At 51.8% G+C, this 16,271-nt stretch overlaps 1 protein-coding gene across 5 annotated transcripts in view; it reads right to left on the bottom strand.

Moving 5' to 3' along the window:
- TRPV4 (transient receptor potential cation channel subfamily V member 4) overlaps positions 1–16,271 on the bottom strand; it is a 49,093-nt gene that overhangs the window by 17,794 nt on the left and 15,028 nt on the right. For 4 of the 5 annotated variants that reach the window (XR_013832413.1, XM_079949438.1, XM_079949439.1 and 1 more), the window contains 7 exons: positions 10,497–10,911; positions 7,733–7,905; positions 5,428–5,580; positions 4,086–4,226; positions 2,208–2,506; positions 947–1,126; positions 674–832 (listed from right to left, as the gene is read on the bottom strand). Coding sequence is in view for 4 of the 5 variants with exons in the window: in XM_079949438.1 (XP_079805564.1) it covers positions 674–832; positions 947–1,126; positions 2,208–2,506; positions 4,086–4,226; positions 5,428–5,580; positions 7,733–7,905; positions 10,497–10,873 (1,482 nt within the window). In the remaining variant the exon portion in view is untranslated. Of the gene's footprint in view, positions 1–673; positions 833–946; positions 1,127–2,207; positions 2,507–4,085; positions 4,227–5,427; positions 5,581–7,732; positions 7,906–10,496; positions 10,912–12,617; positions 12,920–16,271 lie in introns of those variants that run through there. The other variant, XM_079949440.1, reaches the window with a different exon arrangement.

Here is a 16,271-nt window from a genome sequence, read left to right on the forward strand (position 1 = left end):
TCAGAGTGTATTCATTGGTGATTTATTTATCTATCCTGAGCTTGACCCTCTCCAGGGAACTTACAAACTTGTGAGGTAAGTCACACACATACACACCCTCCCCGTCCCTTTGAACCCATGTCTCTCTGTGCTGGAGCTGCTGCACTAAACTAGGGTGTTTAATTAGCAAGGCCAATTAGGAGCCCGTTGCTTGCCTCCCTTAAGCCTGAGGGGCTTCCTCCATTTCACTCAACTCCAATACTTCCCCCGCTCCAAGTTAAAGAAGCATTTAGAGATTATAGACTCATAGAATGATGGAATTGTAGACTTCGAAGGAAACCCAAAGGTCCCCTAGTCCATCCCCCTGAAATGCAGGGCTTTTTCACTCCCGATCACTACTTTTCTTGCGGAATTGCCAGACTGAAGTTCTGGGTATAAATAAAGGAAGCTGATAAGTCACGGGTTCCTCATTATTTAACATGTTCAAATGCCTGAGAGGATCAAAGCAAATCACCGTACGTTTACCAATCTCTTACCAGCCCCAGCACAGCACAGAAGTTTTTTGCTAGGGCATCATGGGAACTGAAAATGGGAGGCTGCGCCCCAAACCTCAGAACCCTAATTTAAATCACAGCCACTCTGCCCCGGTCGGCAGCCTTCGTGAGCTCCATGGTGGAGTGGGTGCAGTACTCACAGTGCCCTCCAGGGGGCGGTAGTAGGCCACCATGGTGAAGATGATCATGGCAGAGAGGTAGGAGACCACGCTGATGTAGAATGAAACGGCCCCAAACTTCCGCCACTTGTCCCGAAGCAGCTCATTGATGGGCTCCACGGCCAACATCTCGTGGCGGTTCTGCGGGGAGAGGGGCCCGGTGAACAAAGATGGCGGCAGCCCCCGATTGCCACATCAAAGGCCCAGCACCGTCAACCCAAGCTGCCTTGATCTGCAGCTTCCTTCTCTGCCCACCTCCATCTTGCTGTTGTACACCAGGATCTCCAGCACGGAGACCTCCTCCCCACACGTGTCCAGCGAGGAGAGGTCGTAGAGGGAGGAGTAGACAGGGCCGTAGGCCCAGTCCTTGAACTTGCGAGAGAGGTGCCGAGCGTCTTCGTCCTTGATCTCCCGCCGGATGATGTGCTGGAAGGTCTGCAAGACAAGGGGGGAGCCGGGTCAGGCAGGAAGGCCTCCCCTCGCAGCGCAGAGCTGAACTGCGGAACTCCCTTTTGCAGGAGGCAGCCATGTCCACCAACGTGGAAAGGCACCCCAACTGCGGGACATCCTCGGGGACCTGAAACGGAAGATTCAGGACAGTGAAAGAAAGGGCTCCTTCACCATGCAGTGCATAGTTAGGCTCTGGAGCTCACTTCTGCAGGAGACCACGGTGGCTTTGGACGGGGAGTGGAAAAATCCATGGGAGAGAAAGCTATGGAGGGCAACCAGCTGGGAAAGCCAGTTGGAAGAAAAATGTCTTCAGCGGTTTCCAGAAAGTGGGAGCCTGTCCTGTCGCGACAGGGATGCTGCTCTAGAGAACAAGAGCAGCCACACGACAAGTCCTGCCCCCGGTCACATGACGGCTAGGGCTGACGGGAATTGTGCTTGAAGGGTGCCTGGGGTGGAAGGCAGAGACTGCCCAGGGTCTCTGGCCGAAAGAGGCCCCTTTCTGTCACCCGCCCGCTCAGAAGCTCCTCTTCCCCGGAGATGCTGCCCGGGCAGCCCACCTGCTCCCTTGTGGAGCATGGCTCCTCCCTACACCCTCTAAGTCGCTCAGGACTTTAGGCATGGCTCCCCCCATGATTATTTTAATTTAATTTATTTATTTCATAAAAGTTATATACCCCATGACTGTCAAAGCAAACCCTCAAAGTGGTTTACAAAAAGAATGAAACAAAAAAATTAACAGGAAAAGGATTTAAATACAGCAGATTTAAATATTCAAAAAGTAATTAAAATCAGTGATAAGCTAAAAAACAAACAAACCAGATGTCAACATTCCCCATATCCAAGGAGACTTGTCTAAACACAAATATTTTTGTCAGGAGCTGAAAAGAGTGGCGTGAAGATGCCTGCAGGAATCCAAAGCGGCCACTTCTTACATTCCTATCCTCACAACAACCCTGTGAGGTTGTTCGCCCTGGAGCACCCGGTTTGCCCCCGGGCCTTGGGCCAACAGGGCTGGTTTCTTTCCAAGCAGCTCCCTCCCCCCCCCCCCCCCGGGGAGGGATCTCACCCCAATCTTGCCCGTCTTGGCAGCCATCATCAGCGGCGACAGACCGTCGTTGTTGAGCAGAGCCTCCAGGTTGGTGTCTGGGAAGAGCTTGGCGCATTTGATGAGGAGCAGGTCATACATCTTGGTGACAAACTTGGTGTTCTCACGAGTGTTGTCTGCGATGGCCACCAGGGCGTGGAGCACTGTGTTGCCACGAGAGTCCTGGCGCCGCAGGTCGGCCTGCTTGTGGGCGTTCTCCGTCAGGTAGTGGACGATGTGCGGCTGGTTGGTGCAAGCCGCCAAGGAGAGGGGCAGCTCACCTGGGCAGGAAGGCGGAAGGAAAGAGGGAAGATGGAAGACGGAAGATGGAGCAAGCTGGTTTTCTGCTGCTCCAGAGCAGGGGACCTGAGCCAACAGAGTCCAATGACAAGAAATGAGATTCCGACAAGCCGTTAGGAATAACTTTCTGGTGGTCAGACTGTTGCACAGTAGAACAGACCCCCCCAGAAAGGGGTGGGCTCTCCTTCCTTGGAAGCTTTTTAACAGAGGCCCTTCCAACTCTATAATTGTATGATTCTATGGAAAAGAGGTTGGACGCAGGTGGTGCTGTGGGTTAAACCACAGAGCCCAGGACTTGCCGATCAGAAGGTCGGCGGTTCGAATCCCCACGTCGGGGTGAGCTCCCGTTGCTCAGTCCCTGCTCCTGCCAACCTAGCAGTTAGAAAGCATGTCAAAGTGCTCTGGCGGGAAGGTAAACGGCGTTTCCGTGCACTGCTCTGGTTCGCCAGATGCGGCTTAGTCATGCTGGCCACATGACCCGGAAGCTGTACGCCGGCTCCCTCGGCCAATAAAGCGAGATGAGCGCCGCAACCCTAGAGTCAGCCATGACTGGACCTAATGGTCAGGGGTCCCTTTACCATTATATGGAAAAGAGAAAGACAACCAAATCAGTCACAGAGCACTCTGCTTCCAGGGCTGCGGGATGGATGTGTCTCCACAAAGCCTGGGTGGCAAAGGGACCCCTGGCCTTTGGGTGTTGCCATGCACAGAGGCTCCGCCACTCTTGCAAGAGCCAACTGAATTTTATGGGGGGGGAGATGCCAGTTTCTTAAAATTCTCACTCACTGAATGCCCCCCACCTTGAATGCTTACAAGGGGGCACTTGAGGTCTTTCCCTGACACCCACAAATCTTCTGAAATCATTCCCTTTGCTCCCTTGGTGGTGAGAGGGTGATCTTCTGACTCCTAAACACAAGAGCATCAGCAGAGTCTGCTGGACCAGCCAAAGGAGGCTCATCTGGGCCAGCACCTGTCCTCACAGTGGCCGACCAGATGCCTCTTCTGGACCCAAGGAGACAAGAGCCCCCTGCCCACTGCTATGGAGAAGCATGGCTGGCGCTGGCTCCATCTGTGGAGGCAGAGCAGAGCCACTGGGTCTAGGAGCCATCAAGAGCCATCGCCTCCTCCAAGAATGTGTCTAATCCCCTTTCACAGCCATCCAAGTTGGTGGCCGTCACCGACTCCGATGGCAGGGAGTTCCCTAGTTGACGGATCCAATGGCACTTGCTTAAAATCCAAATGTGCCCATGGCAAAACGTGTCCTCCTCGGTGCCCCTGTCTGCCTCCAGATCTCCTGTCTCCAGGCACCTAAATGCACCTCCATCTCCAGTTAACCAAACCTACAACATCTGTAGGTGTGGTTTGTTCTCCTCATTCTGCCATGCCCTTCTCTCCTCCTCTGTTGTGTTCTCTGCTGGAAAAAGAATCAGATTGCAAGCTCCTCTTTTATACGCTTTTGAAAAAAGAACAACATTCATGAGGCAGCAGCAGCAGCGGCTACTGGCAGAGAATCAGGACAGACCCCACGGAGGGATCTCGAGGCTTCCCTGTCCCGCTCACCGAAGTAGAAGTAGCCACCCTCATCCTTGGGTTGGAAGAAGCGCCCCCGGGCTTGTGCATGGACGTCTGCCCCCTTCTCCACCAGCAGCTCCACGTAGTGCTTGCAGCGCCGCTCAATCGCAATGTGCAGTGCAGTCTGGCCTGGAGGGGACACACAACCCGAACCACCATTCAGGCATAAGCCACTAGGCTTCACCACTAGGCTTGCCAGCCAATCTCCCATCTAGTCGCTGCCAAGCCTGTGGCTCCTCTAACATGTTTTCTTGCGATTCCGCCACAAATCAGACCAGAGTGCCACCGCCTGGTCAATTCAGCTCACTTGGAATCTCGCCTGCCAGCGGTAGGTGTGGCCAGAGGGGAAAGTGGGTGGAGCATGAGGTGTGACCCCCCTGCCTTTGTTTATATGGCTCAGTACCCCAGTACCTCAAGGACCAGCTCAGTTCATGCAAACCAGCCCAGAGCCTGTGCTCATCACCTGAGGCCCTGCTCCGTGTGGCAAGACAAGAACGGGGTCTTTTCAGTGGTTGCTCCCTCCTTGCAGAATGCTCTCCCTGGGGAGGCTTGCCTGGCGCCATCATTACAAATCTTTAAGTGCCAGGCCAAGGCATTCCTCTTTCATCAGGCCTTCCTGCGTGGGTAGGATGTTTTAGCGTAGACTGGAGTTTGTTTTTTGATGCTGGCTTTAATGTATATATGTGCTTGTTTTTTGCTTAAAATATTATAAGTCGGTTTGAGTTTCTGTGGCAAGAAAAGTGATTGATAAATTTAATAAATACAGTGGTACCTCGGGTTAAGTACTTAATTTGTTCTGGAGGTCCGTTCTTAACCTGAAACTGTTCTTAACCTGAAGCACCACTTTAGCTAATGGGGCCTCCAGCTGCCGCCGCGCCGCCAGAGCACGATTTCTGTTCTCATCCTGAAGCAAAGTTCTTAACCTGAAGCACTATTTCTGGGTTAGCGGAGTCTGTACCCTGAAGTGTATGTAACCTGAAGCGTCTGTAACCCAAGGAACCACTGTAATTTAAAAACAAACAAACAAGTTTCTGGCCCTCAGGACTGAGAAACCCAGAAAGAAGTGCCTGGCAGAATCTCAGGGCTGGGCGTTCAGCTCTTTCCCACTCTCCTTGGATAGCAGAACCAAAGTAAAAAGATGGGGGAAAGGAGCCTGTAGAGAACTGGCTTGACCAAGACTCAAGGATGGGACTGAGGCCCCTTGGACAATCATTTCAAGGTGGGACTGAGGCCAAGCTCACCGCAGTCACCAGGCACGGTCCCCAGTGCCCCACCTTGGAGCAGCTGCCTTCCCCCCCCCAAAGTGCTCCTGCCAGAGTCCCCCTCCCACCTCGGTAGTAGACATCCCGGAAGGGCGAGTTGATGAACTCCCGCGTGCTGCCTGTCTTCTCCGCGATGTCCAGCAGGAATGGGATGGTGTCGTTCTTGCCATTGTTGAGGTTCAGCAGGGCCTTGGGGAGGCAGGTCTTGCCAGTGGAGGGCTCTGGGGTGGGAGCAGGGAGGGATGCACAGAACAGGATGTTGCATCACAGACAAGGAGCTCAGCAATTACTACTTTAAAATGTTCACCTCTCAACGTTTCACCAAGGAGCTCAGGGCAGTGTATCTTGTTACCCCCCACCTTCTATTTTTAACTTCACAACAGACCTGTGAGGTAGTCTGAGAGACAGTGGCTGGCCCAAGTTCACCTGGCAACCTTTGAGTCTGAGTGGGGATTTTGAACCCAGGTCTCTCCAACCCTCATCAGGAACTGTAGACACTCTCCAGTCACTTTCTAGCAGTAAGAGCCATTGGACAGTGGAATGGTCTCCCTAGGAGGTTTTCAAACAGAGGTGGGATAGCTATCCATCAGGGATTCTTTAGCTGTGATTTCTGCATTGCAGGGGTCGGACTCTACAATTCCAGCTCTACAATTCTATGGTTCTATATGTGCATTTGCATCACCCTCTGCTGACAAACTGAGGTCCATTCCCCCTCTCTTCTGCATGCTCCCCTATGCACTGAGCATGTGCAAAGCACGATGTTCCAGTGCCCTGGCTGCACATCATCAATAATGCTGGGCACGAGCAATTAAGTGCATTCTGAGCCATATTTTTGTGTTTTAAAGCTGCTTTCTACAGCTTATATTTAAAGAGAGAAACCTAAAGCTGGACAGAATCTTGGGCTCAGGACGGACTGTGGCTGTGAAGTGAGCTGAGTGAGAGCAAGGGATTGAACAGCACGACAAGGTATTTGTCAATCGTTTTGCTTTTTAAGAATTCTGATCCACCTGAGGAAATCTCATTGGAATGCTCTAAGAACAGCATGGAAGCCCTGGCTGGTGCGGCCAGTGGGGGCCCATCTCGTCCTGTTTGCACAGTGGCCACCAGGATGCCCCCAATGGGAAGCCCCCAAGCAGCAGCAGCAGCAGAGCGCAAGAGCATCTCTGCCCTCCTGCGCCTTCCGCAAGTGGCATTCCTAGCGTCCGCTGCCTCAGACTGCCAGGGGGCCAGGAGCCATGATCTAGTAGGTTGGGTCTCTCTCTCTCTCTCTCTCTCCCCCCCCCCCCCCGCTGCTGGAGAAAGGTTTTTTAAAACAAAACAAAAAACCTGCATAAACAGGGGAAGTGTCTTCGCTTCTAAAAGCAGGCACAGACACACAGACGTCTTCTGCCCCACTGTAGTCTGTGGCCAAGCAGATTTTGAAACAATTAAAAAAAACAAAAAACAAAAAACCTGGCCAACCTGTTGGGCTACAGGGACAAAAGCACGAGGACCCTCCACAACACAATCCACAATTGATATTTGAAACGCCAGCCATGCTCTGGAAAAGCTCCTGCCCATCTCAAGCAGAGGAGGAGAACTGAGCAAGACTCCCAGCATCCAGTAGGTGGGAAAGAGCCAGTGTGCTGTCATGTCAGTCGAGGACCCAGGGACCCGGGTTCAAAACCTCCGCTTGGTCATGAAGCTCCCTGGGTGGCCTTGGGTGTCCGTTACTGCCTCTCGCCCAGACACACCGCACAAGGAGGGGGAGAAGAGCCACCTTGAGCTCCTTGGAGAACACAGGGGAATACAAGTCCCTCGGGACCCTTTGGGTGCCTTTCAACACTACAAACCTGGGATTCTATGAAATGCAATGAAATAAACAATCCTGCCACGTGTACCTCAAGGACAGGGATACCCTGCTGCCCCCCTTTCCCTTCCCTTGCCTGGGGCTGATCTACACTCATGGTTTATCATGTTAAGGAAGGGTTAAGGATTGGTTTTCGTAACACAGATGGACACATTACATTCTGCTTGTAACATTCATAATGCATTATTAAAATGAGACCCAGAGGGCGCTGCAGAGGAACCAAGAACAGACAGTAGGAAAACTGTATTTTATGGAGAAAACAAGATATGAAATGCTTTTAATTTACCCGTATGCCCTGTGACATTTTAGAATGATATATCTAATTTCATCCTAATAACATTAAACAGGTCAGTGTAGATTCAGCCCTTGTCAGGCTAACGAAGTAAGTCTGCATTTGCAGAATTCATGCCAGCTACAGGTCCCCTGCCCAGGGAGCACCCAGCTCTCCTGGCAGCACCCCTCAGCCACTGGCTGCTCAACACCCTCCTTCCCCCATGGGTGCCCCTGCCTCTCGTCCCCCTCACCTCGAAACTCCTCGTCTGTCAGGCGCTTCTTGTGGGTCAGCAAGAAGGGCAGGAGCCCGTCCAGGTCAGCGGTGGAGCCCCGGGAGACGATGTCGAAGAGGATGGGCCGGTTGAACACCTTGAGGACGGGGGGCGGGTGGGGGGCAGGCCCCTTGGTGCTGGGGGGTTTCTTCCTGGGGATGGAGCAAGCTGGTGAGCAAACCTCCGTGTGCTCTGGGCCAAACAAGCCTCAGAGGTGGCAGGCAACACAGCCGCCTGGAGGAATTGAAGTCCACTACAAAGTTGCCAGGATTTATCACACCCTGCAGAGTTAGACGCCTCAGCTTCCAGTCCTAGATGTGGGAGGGGCAGCTTTGGTTGTTGGGGGCTGCAAAAGGGCACTGTAACCCATATTCCAGGCCTTGCAAATAGGTTTTGGGGCTGATCTCTGGCCTCTGTGTTTGTTTATATACACCCTGTACTTATAGATTGGGAGGGTCAGTCTGGACGATACCTGTGGGTTCCTTCCAAATCCATGATTCTGTATCCGGTAAGGTTTGCAGTCTAGCAGAACAAGCCTCTAAATCAGCCGCACAATTTTTGTTGCCAGGTAATGGCCTTGGCTGGTCAGGATAGTATCATCATTTACCTATTTGAAAGGGTTGCCATAGAGACAGATGGGCAGGCCTTTTCCCCACCTCATCCTAGGATGGGGAATAACAGGCCAAGGAGTTTGTGTGGGAGAGTTTTCGGCTGATGCTTGAAGCTGGAGACACAGAGGCTGGACTTACTCTGTGCTAGACCCCAAAGCTGTGCCTTGGGGCTTCCCTGAAACCCTAAAGGAGAGGCAAGATCTGCTGGGGTCTTGATGCTCTTGAGTCCCTCCTTCCTCTGTTAAGGTTGTATAGAGGTGCAAATAAAACACCCCAGTCTCTCCATCAGCCTTCATTCCCAGGAAACCAAACCTGGGAAAGCACAGGCACCCTTGGAGTTTCTTGGCACAGAGGAGCAAAAGGTGTATCTATCGCCTCCCACAATGAATGCCCCCTTTCTCCACCTCATCCACCTTCTGTCTCCAAAGCAGCCTGGAGGAGGGATGGGGCTGGGCCTCAGAGAGAGAGAGAGAGGTGCAGTGTGCCCACCCCAGGCCTCCTGGCACCTTGTGGGGTTCTTGGCACCCGCGTGCCCCTGTTCCTCAAGCAGCCCGTTCATCTAGCTGGTGCAACCCTGCCTCTCTCCCCCCCCCCCCAGGCCCATCCACAGCCAAGGCAGGAGGACTCAACAGAGGACTCTTTGACCAGGCGCCACTCCTGCCACACCTGCCCCAAAGAGCCATGTGGGAACAAGATGCTCTCCCTAGCTGGGGAAGGGAAGGAGCCCTTGCTGGGTTTCAACAGGGAGGGCTATCCAATCCAGGTGAGGAGAGAGAGAGGGGGGGGCATTCTTCACATGCTCAAGGATCCTTTCTTTATCATCACATCACCAATTACAGGGACCAACTCTTGTATCGCTTCCTAAAACCAATTCTCCCTCTTGCTTTTTTTCCTCTGTTACCAAAATGACCTCACAACAGGGTACATTTTTAGTGTCAGAATTTGAAGGAGGGGGGAATGAAACACCCTTTTTCATCCTGAATTTGATGTCCTGCCAAGTCAGTGCACACACTTCCTTTTGCAATACGTCCCACCAGAGCCTACACTCTGCCACTTGTTTGCTTAGGTGATAAATGGCCCCCAAGGGAATGTATCCCACCACCCAAGGCATTCATTTGGAGAAAGAGTCTTGCAAAAATGCCCTTTCGTGGTGAATCCTGCAAAATGCTTGTTTTCTAGTGGTGCTTCAAAACTGTGTTAGCGGTCATTCCTCACTCCCTTCCTCCCACCCCCAATCTTCAACTTGTTCAGGAAATTAACTGCAAAAAGTGGGAAGGTCCAGACGGAAATACAGAACTCCAGGGATCTTCCTTAGAAATTATGCATCTCATACCCAGGACAGACTTTTCAGACATTACAGATACTCTGTTTGTATTTTTATGTTGTGAACCACCCTGTGATCTTCAGAAGGAGGGGGTATAAAAATTTAATAAGAATAGAAGAACAATAATAATAATTTAAGAGCCACCCTTCAGTGTAAGCTCCCAGGGGCAGCATATAGTTGCTGCTCAGCAGCCAGATTACTGGCCGGGGTTTCCTTTAGATTTTGTACAACCCCAGTTTGTTTCTGGGCCCAAATCAAGGTGTTTGTGTTTAAAGCTGTAAAGGACTCAGGTCAGCCCAGTTCCTTCCCTACAGATCCTCTTTTTAACTTGTCCTGAGACCTGCTGGTGAAGGGTGAATCATCATTACACTTTTTTCTGACTGCTCCCCTTTTCTGGGTTTTAAAAAAATGTTCTTTGGGATATATTCTGCAGATGAAAGGAGATTCTGACTAAATATTAGGAAGAACTAAAGCTAAACATTATGCAGAACATTCTGACAGTAAGAGCCGTTTGACAATGGAATGGGCTCCCTCAGGAGGCTTTGGAGAGTCCTTCCTTGGAGGTTTCTAAGCAGAGCTTGGCTGTCCACCGGTCACGGATTCTTTAGCTGTGACCCCTGTATTGCAGGAGTCCTGGACTAGATGGCCCTTCGGCTCCCTTCCACCCCTGCAGTTCTGCATCCTACATTCTATATTCTGAGGCCGAACGGCTTGCCCCGACCCAGCACCAACCAAGGGAGTTCAGCTCCCAGCCCCTTTGCAGCCCAAGAAGACGCCACCATCCAGCCGGACCAGCCATCATACTCACTCCAGGGCCTTCTTGCGCCTCCGCTTGTTGTCACTCGGGTGATGGCGGTAAGTGCCGTAGTCAAAGAGGGAGTCCATGGGGGCTTTCTTGGGTCCTGGCACAACCGAAGACTCATAGATGGTGGACTCCAGCAGGTCCATGGGGTTCGGAACACCCTTGCGGAAAGCCCCGTGGAATTTCATGCGGAGGTTCTGCTTTCCATCCCCGGCTCCTGGGGGGCTTCGGGCAGCCTCGGCCGAGGGGGCTCCCTCCTCATTCTCAAACAGGTTGGCCAGTGAGGAGAGTGGGAAGGAGTCGTTCTGTGGGGAAAGCTCCTCACTCGGACTCTCGGCAGACTCGCTGGGGCTGGCGTGGGCCGCGTCTTCCAGATTTGCCATGAGGGCTGTGGCGAGGGGCAGAGAGGGTCACACCTGGTCTGGGAGAGGGGAAAGGAATGGAATAAAATACAGAACAGAAGGGAGCGTGCCACAATTTTTGCAAATCTTTCTTAACATTGTTAACAACCCAAAAGGGCAATAGCAGGAGATTATGACATACGGTATATACAAAGCAAGCAAGCAATAAATAATAAGAGAAAGAAAAGGTGGCATGTCAATATAAATTGAGACATCCGGCTGTAGAGTGTGAGACATCTAAGTCCAAAGTCTTGTGGGTTCTCCACCCCCCTGGAAATGTGCAGCTTGTGTGCATTTCCCCCCAAATTAGCCAAAGTCCATAAGTTATATATATATTACACAGCCAAATGCAGATTTCTCAAGCTTTTCAAGGTTCAGAAAAGGGCCACTAAAAGGATCCTATGAAGAAAGGTTGCAGCATTTGGGACTTTTTAGTTTAGAGACAAAGTGAGTGAGAAGCTCCCCCCCCCCCCCAATAACAGCTCCTGGACATCCCATGAAGCTGAATGTTGGAGGATTCAGCTAGGACATAAAAGAAAGTCCTTCTTCATGCAGCGCAGAGTTGAACTGGAGAACTCCCTCCCACAGGAGGCTGCGAGGGACACCAGCCTGGATGACTTTAGAAGAGGAGAGGGCTATCGAGGGCTGTTAGCCACCATGGCTCTGCTCTGCCTCCACAGTCTCTGGAAACCAGAGGAGCGCAGGAAGCCCTTGGCAAATCCTGTCAGAACAGGAGGCTGGGCGAGATGGCCTCTGCCTCTTCTTACGTCCCATTGACAAGCTGTTGAAATCCTAGCTGCATCCTCACATCCGTGTCCAAAGACCTTTAGCGCATCCAAGCTTTCATGTTGTGTGCTCACATATTTAGTAATGACAGTTGGGGGCGGGGCGGGGCCCTAGGAAGGACTCTGTAAGCTCAGGGAATCCCTTGTTTTCATTTTCTGAAGACATATTCCAGACAAACATAGTCCTGCCTATGCCCCAAATGGCAAAATTTGGATACATCAAAAAAGAAACAAAGGGTCAGTTCCTGTAGTCCCTACGGAATCCCTGTGGGATTTCTGCCACAGTCACCAAAATGTCTTGAAATCATTTCTACTAAAAGTGTACACTGGGGGAGGGCGAGAGCCTGTAAATCTGTATGGAACTGCAGTGCCAACTGCAGGTAGACTAATCTGCTTAAATTAAATTGATTTCACTTTTAAAACTTTCAGCGAACTTCCCCCCCCCCCCCGCCAGCACCAAGGGCTTGTCACTCATCTTGGAACTCTGTGGCGGGAGCAATTTTAACTCTTACCAAGCCATTAGGGCAAAACAACACGTGTTTGTGCCTCCAGAACAAAGAGGACTAGAAACTTGCTGTGTTGGGTTCCTTTGGCTGTTTTAAATGAAAGCTGAACATGCCGAGGGCCATAGCTCAGTGACGCAGCACCTGCCTTGCATGCAGAGGAGCCTCGGTTCAATCCCAGGCATTACCACTGAAAGGGATCAGGAAGCGATGGCAAAGACCAGTGGTTGCCTGAAACCCCCGAGGGCTGCTACCAGTCAGTGTAGACACCAGGGGTCTGACTCAGGAAAAGTCAGCTCCTGTGTTCCTGTGCCAAGAAGGGTCTGGAAGATGCCTGCAAAGGCAAGGACCCCCCACCCCAGCCTAACTTCAGACCTGGCTCTGGGTGCAAATCCCCATCCCACCTGAAACTCTAATTGTGTTCCAAATACCACCCACCTTGGGCTCTCGAGTGCAAAGAAGCTGGATTTGCCTGGCGCTCGTCCTCCTGGGCTGAAACGGCAACAATTTCCATGTGCCAGATGTGCTCCGCAGGCACACAGGAGAGTGGTGTGGGGAGGAACTGGGGAAAGGAGGGAGGCTGGAGGAGCTCTACGCTGCTGCTGCTGCTGCTGCTGCTGCTGCTGCTCTGTCCCATCTGCCAGCCGCCCCACCAGGGCCTGCTTCAAAGAGCACTGTGGGGAGAACGGTGGGGCTGGCCACCAGCCTACCCACGCCCAGATGTGGTTGCTCTACGGCACAGACGCCAGCAGGGCAAGGAAACAAGGGCAGCTTTCACCAGCCCAACCCCACCCAAAGTCCAGCTTCCTCGGGATGTAGAAAGGCAGGAGGATTTGAAGTTTCAGGGGGCCCTGAGCTGCTCCGTCACCAAGGCAAAGATTTCTGGAACAGCAAATTGTGTGCTAAGGAAGAAAAGGCTGCCTCTGAGCACATTCTGACAGAGGCAGATTTAGGGGGGCATGGCCAGCTCAGTTGCACTGGGCACAAAGTATTGCAGGCACCACAACCACTATTTAGAGTGAAGCATGAGAGGCAGCGGGCAGCACATTTGAGGCCCAAAGTCCAGCTCTGGTTCTGAGCCCAGGGATTTGTTTTCAGGACCAGAAAGGAACTGATCCTACCATCCTTTCCCACCAGAGTCAACTTCTGGCTTAGCTCTCTTCATTTCACCAGCCTAATGCGGAGCAGGGGAAGTCATTTTGAGGCTGAGGCTGTTAAACTCTTCCTGCAAGTTGCCCAGAGACCTACCATTACTTCCCAATCCACCTGCTGCTAACCTGTGTTCTCTGGTGGATGCTCTGAGACTGAGTGAGCACCTCTACACATCTCTGCTCAGGGCCCACTCCCACAGAGCTGAAAGAGGCCAACTCCCAGGTATTGCAGCTGCCGTCACAAACTCCCCCGGGCAGCCTCCCCAGCTCAGGAAGCCTCCCCAATCAGCAACATGTGACCAATGATACTACTACTAATAATAATAGAAATAGTTGTGATTCCTGCATTGCAGGGGGTTGGGCTAGATGATGCTTTGGGTCCAGACTTCTGCAAAGGAAGCAGGCTAAATAATTAGAATCACAGAATAGTAGGGAGGTACCCCAAGGGGTCATCTAGTTCAACCCCCTGCAATGAAGGGTTCTCAACTGAAGAATCCCTGACAGATGGCCATCCAACCTCCGCTTAAAAACCTCCAATGAATTAATAAAGCACTTTCAGAGGGTTCAAAACACTTCACTCTAGAGTAAATCCAAGGTGGTGCTTTTAATTTTAACCATTGCTATGGTAATGAGGTCTGAATCCTTGCTAAGAAGTTGAAACCTGTTGCAGTGATGTAGCGGTGATGGGAAGGCCCTCTACACATGCTTCTGATCTAGTAACTAAGCACCAGGATTGTAAACAAACTTCAGGGCTGAAACTAGAAATCTCCCCCCCCCCTGGGGGGGGTAGGAGAGAGAAGGAGTTTTGCCCTCCAACAGACAGTCGCAATAAAAGGTGAAGGCGTCTGCCAAAGGGCCAAGCCTTCTGCCTCTTCTCTTCCACGTGTAATCAAGGCAAATGCAGTTCTGTGCAGCCTTTGCTCCAAGTTCTGGCAGGACAAAGAAGTGGGACGGGGGGGGGGGCGGGGGGAGACCTGCAAAAGCCACCATCCCCCTGTGATTTTCTACTTGGCGGCAGCCTTGTCTGACAAGCTCTCCCATGGGAGAGGCTGGCTTTGCATACTTCTCATTACGCAGCCTGTCATTACACTTGGTGGCTGCCAAGTCCCATCCAGTCCACTTGCCCAAGGGCTCTGCTCATCTGGGGTGGGGGCAGCCTGGGATCCCCCCTCCTTTTCACAGGGTGTTGTTTAGGGGTCTTGTAACAGGAGGAGAAGCTGCAGCCCCCGCAGCAGCCTTTTTCAACTCCCATCACCCCAATCAGCTGGGGAGCACCAGTTTAGCAAAAAGGCTTCTCTCACACAGCCCTCCAGTTTTTCTTGAAAAAAATGCACATTTGAGTGTGCCATGAAGCAGTTCTGCAAAACAAAGCACTTTTTCCTTTTGGCAGGTGTGATCTTATTCGATACACCTTCACAAGCTTTCCAACAATGAGGGGACAGGGGGCAAATTCTAGATGTCAGAAGCAACCCGCCATCCAAGGTTGTCGTAGGAGCAAACAACCTGAGAATAAGCCCTGAATCCGACCAAAGGGGCATCTCCTGCCATGGACAGCCAAGGACCTCTTGGGAAGACCTCACGCTTTGGGGGGGGGGAACCTAGAGAGGGGAAAGAGGGACTTGGAATCACAGAATTGTAGAGTTGGGAGGGACTACCAAGGGCCATTTAGTCCATCACTGCTGCAAAGCAGGAATCACAGCTGAAGAATCCCTGACAGGTGGACACGCGACCTCTGCGTAAAATCCTCCAATGACTTGATGCAGCAAAGAAATGAGAGTGAGAAGCAGGTTCTCTGCAGAGTCTGGCAGGTTTTGGAAAAGCAGTTCTCTTCTTAGGGGGCAACCTGGGAAAACTCCAGGGCAGCAATGGGGAACCTGTATCTGCCCTTCCGGAGGCCACACAGCTCCATCACCAGCAACTTCTGGCCACGCTGGCTTGGGGGGAAGGAAATAGTCAAGTTAAGACAAGTTTATTGCATGCAGCTAAGATCCTTTACAATACATAAAATATAATATTTTCAAAGCAATATGTGAATTGGTCTGGTTGTGAGAACAGGATGCTGGACTAGATGCGCCATTGGCCTGATCCAGCAGCCTCTTCTGATGCTCTAAACTACGGGAGAAATTTGTTGTGGAAAGACACAGGACTTCCTGCTATGTCTGCTGCCCTCCAGGGATAACACAACACTGAATTAAAACCTTATTATAATTCTTAATATGGCAAGAATGCAAAATTATTTATTATTAGTTATTATGATGATGTTTTCATTCCATTCCTATGCCACCTTTTCCTCCACGGAGCTCAAGGTAGCACACCTGGCCCTCCCTCTCCTCACTGAATCCCCACAACAACCCTGCGAGGGAGGTCGGGCTGAGAGGCAGTGAGAGGCTTCTGGGTCGCTCCATGAGCCTCATTGCCAAGTGCACATTTGAACCCTGATCTCCCAGGTCCCAGTCTGATACACCACACTGGCTGTCCAAATTTAGCCACCAAATGCACAAAGGTTTATCAGCTAGAAAGGGTGGGAAATGGAGGCAGCCCCTGCCTCTAGGGAGATGCCAGGCTGTGAGCTCAGCCTGAAGGCACACAGAGGCCTGTTTGTTCCCATTCCGTTGGTTTGCTGGCCACTGAAATTTGGGGCCACCCACTGGCCATGCTCCCGTTTGCTTTTCAGACACACCTGAAGCACCGATGATTCATTTTCCTTCCTGTTGCCGGTTGGCCCTGCCTGGCTGGAAGAGGTCGCAAGGACGGTGCCTCTGGATGACGGAGGGTTTGTGATTTCGAGGGCAGCAGCAAATGCCAATGCCTCTGCAGCTGCCCAGTCTTATTAAGAATAAAAATGTTAGTTCTTTGTCGAGGGCTGAGAAAACGAGGTGCTGTACAGAAGGCATCAGAGGCCTGGTCCAAACAGGTCAAGTTACAGTGGAATATAAGCAAC

The sequence above is a fragment of the Podarcis cretensis genome (assembly GCF_951804945.1).
Source record: "Podarcis cretensis genome assembly, chromosome: 13".
Taxonomy (NCBI): domain Eukaryota; kingdom Metazoa; phylum Chordata; class Lepidosauria; order Squamata; family Lacertidae; genus Podarcis; species Podarcis cretensis.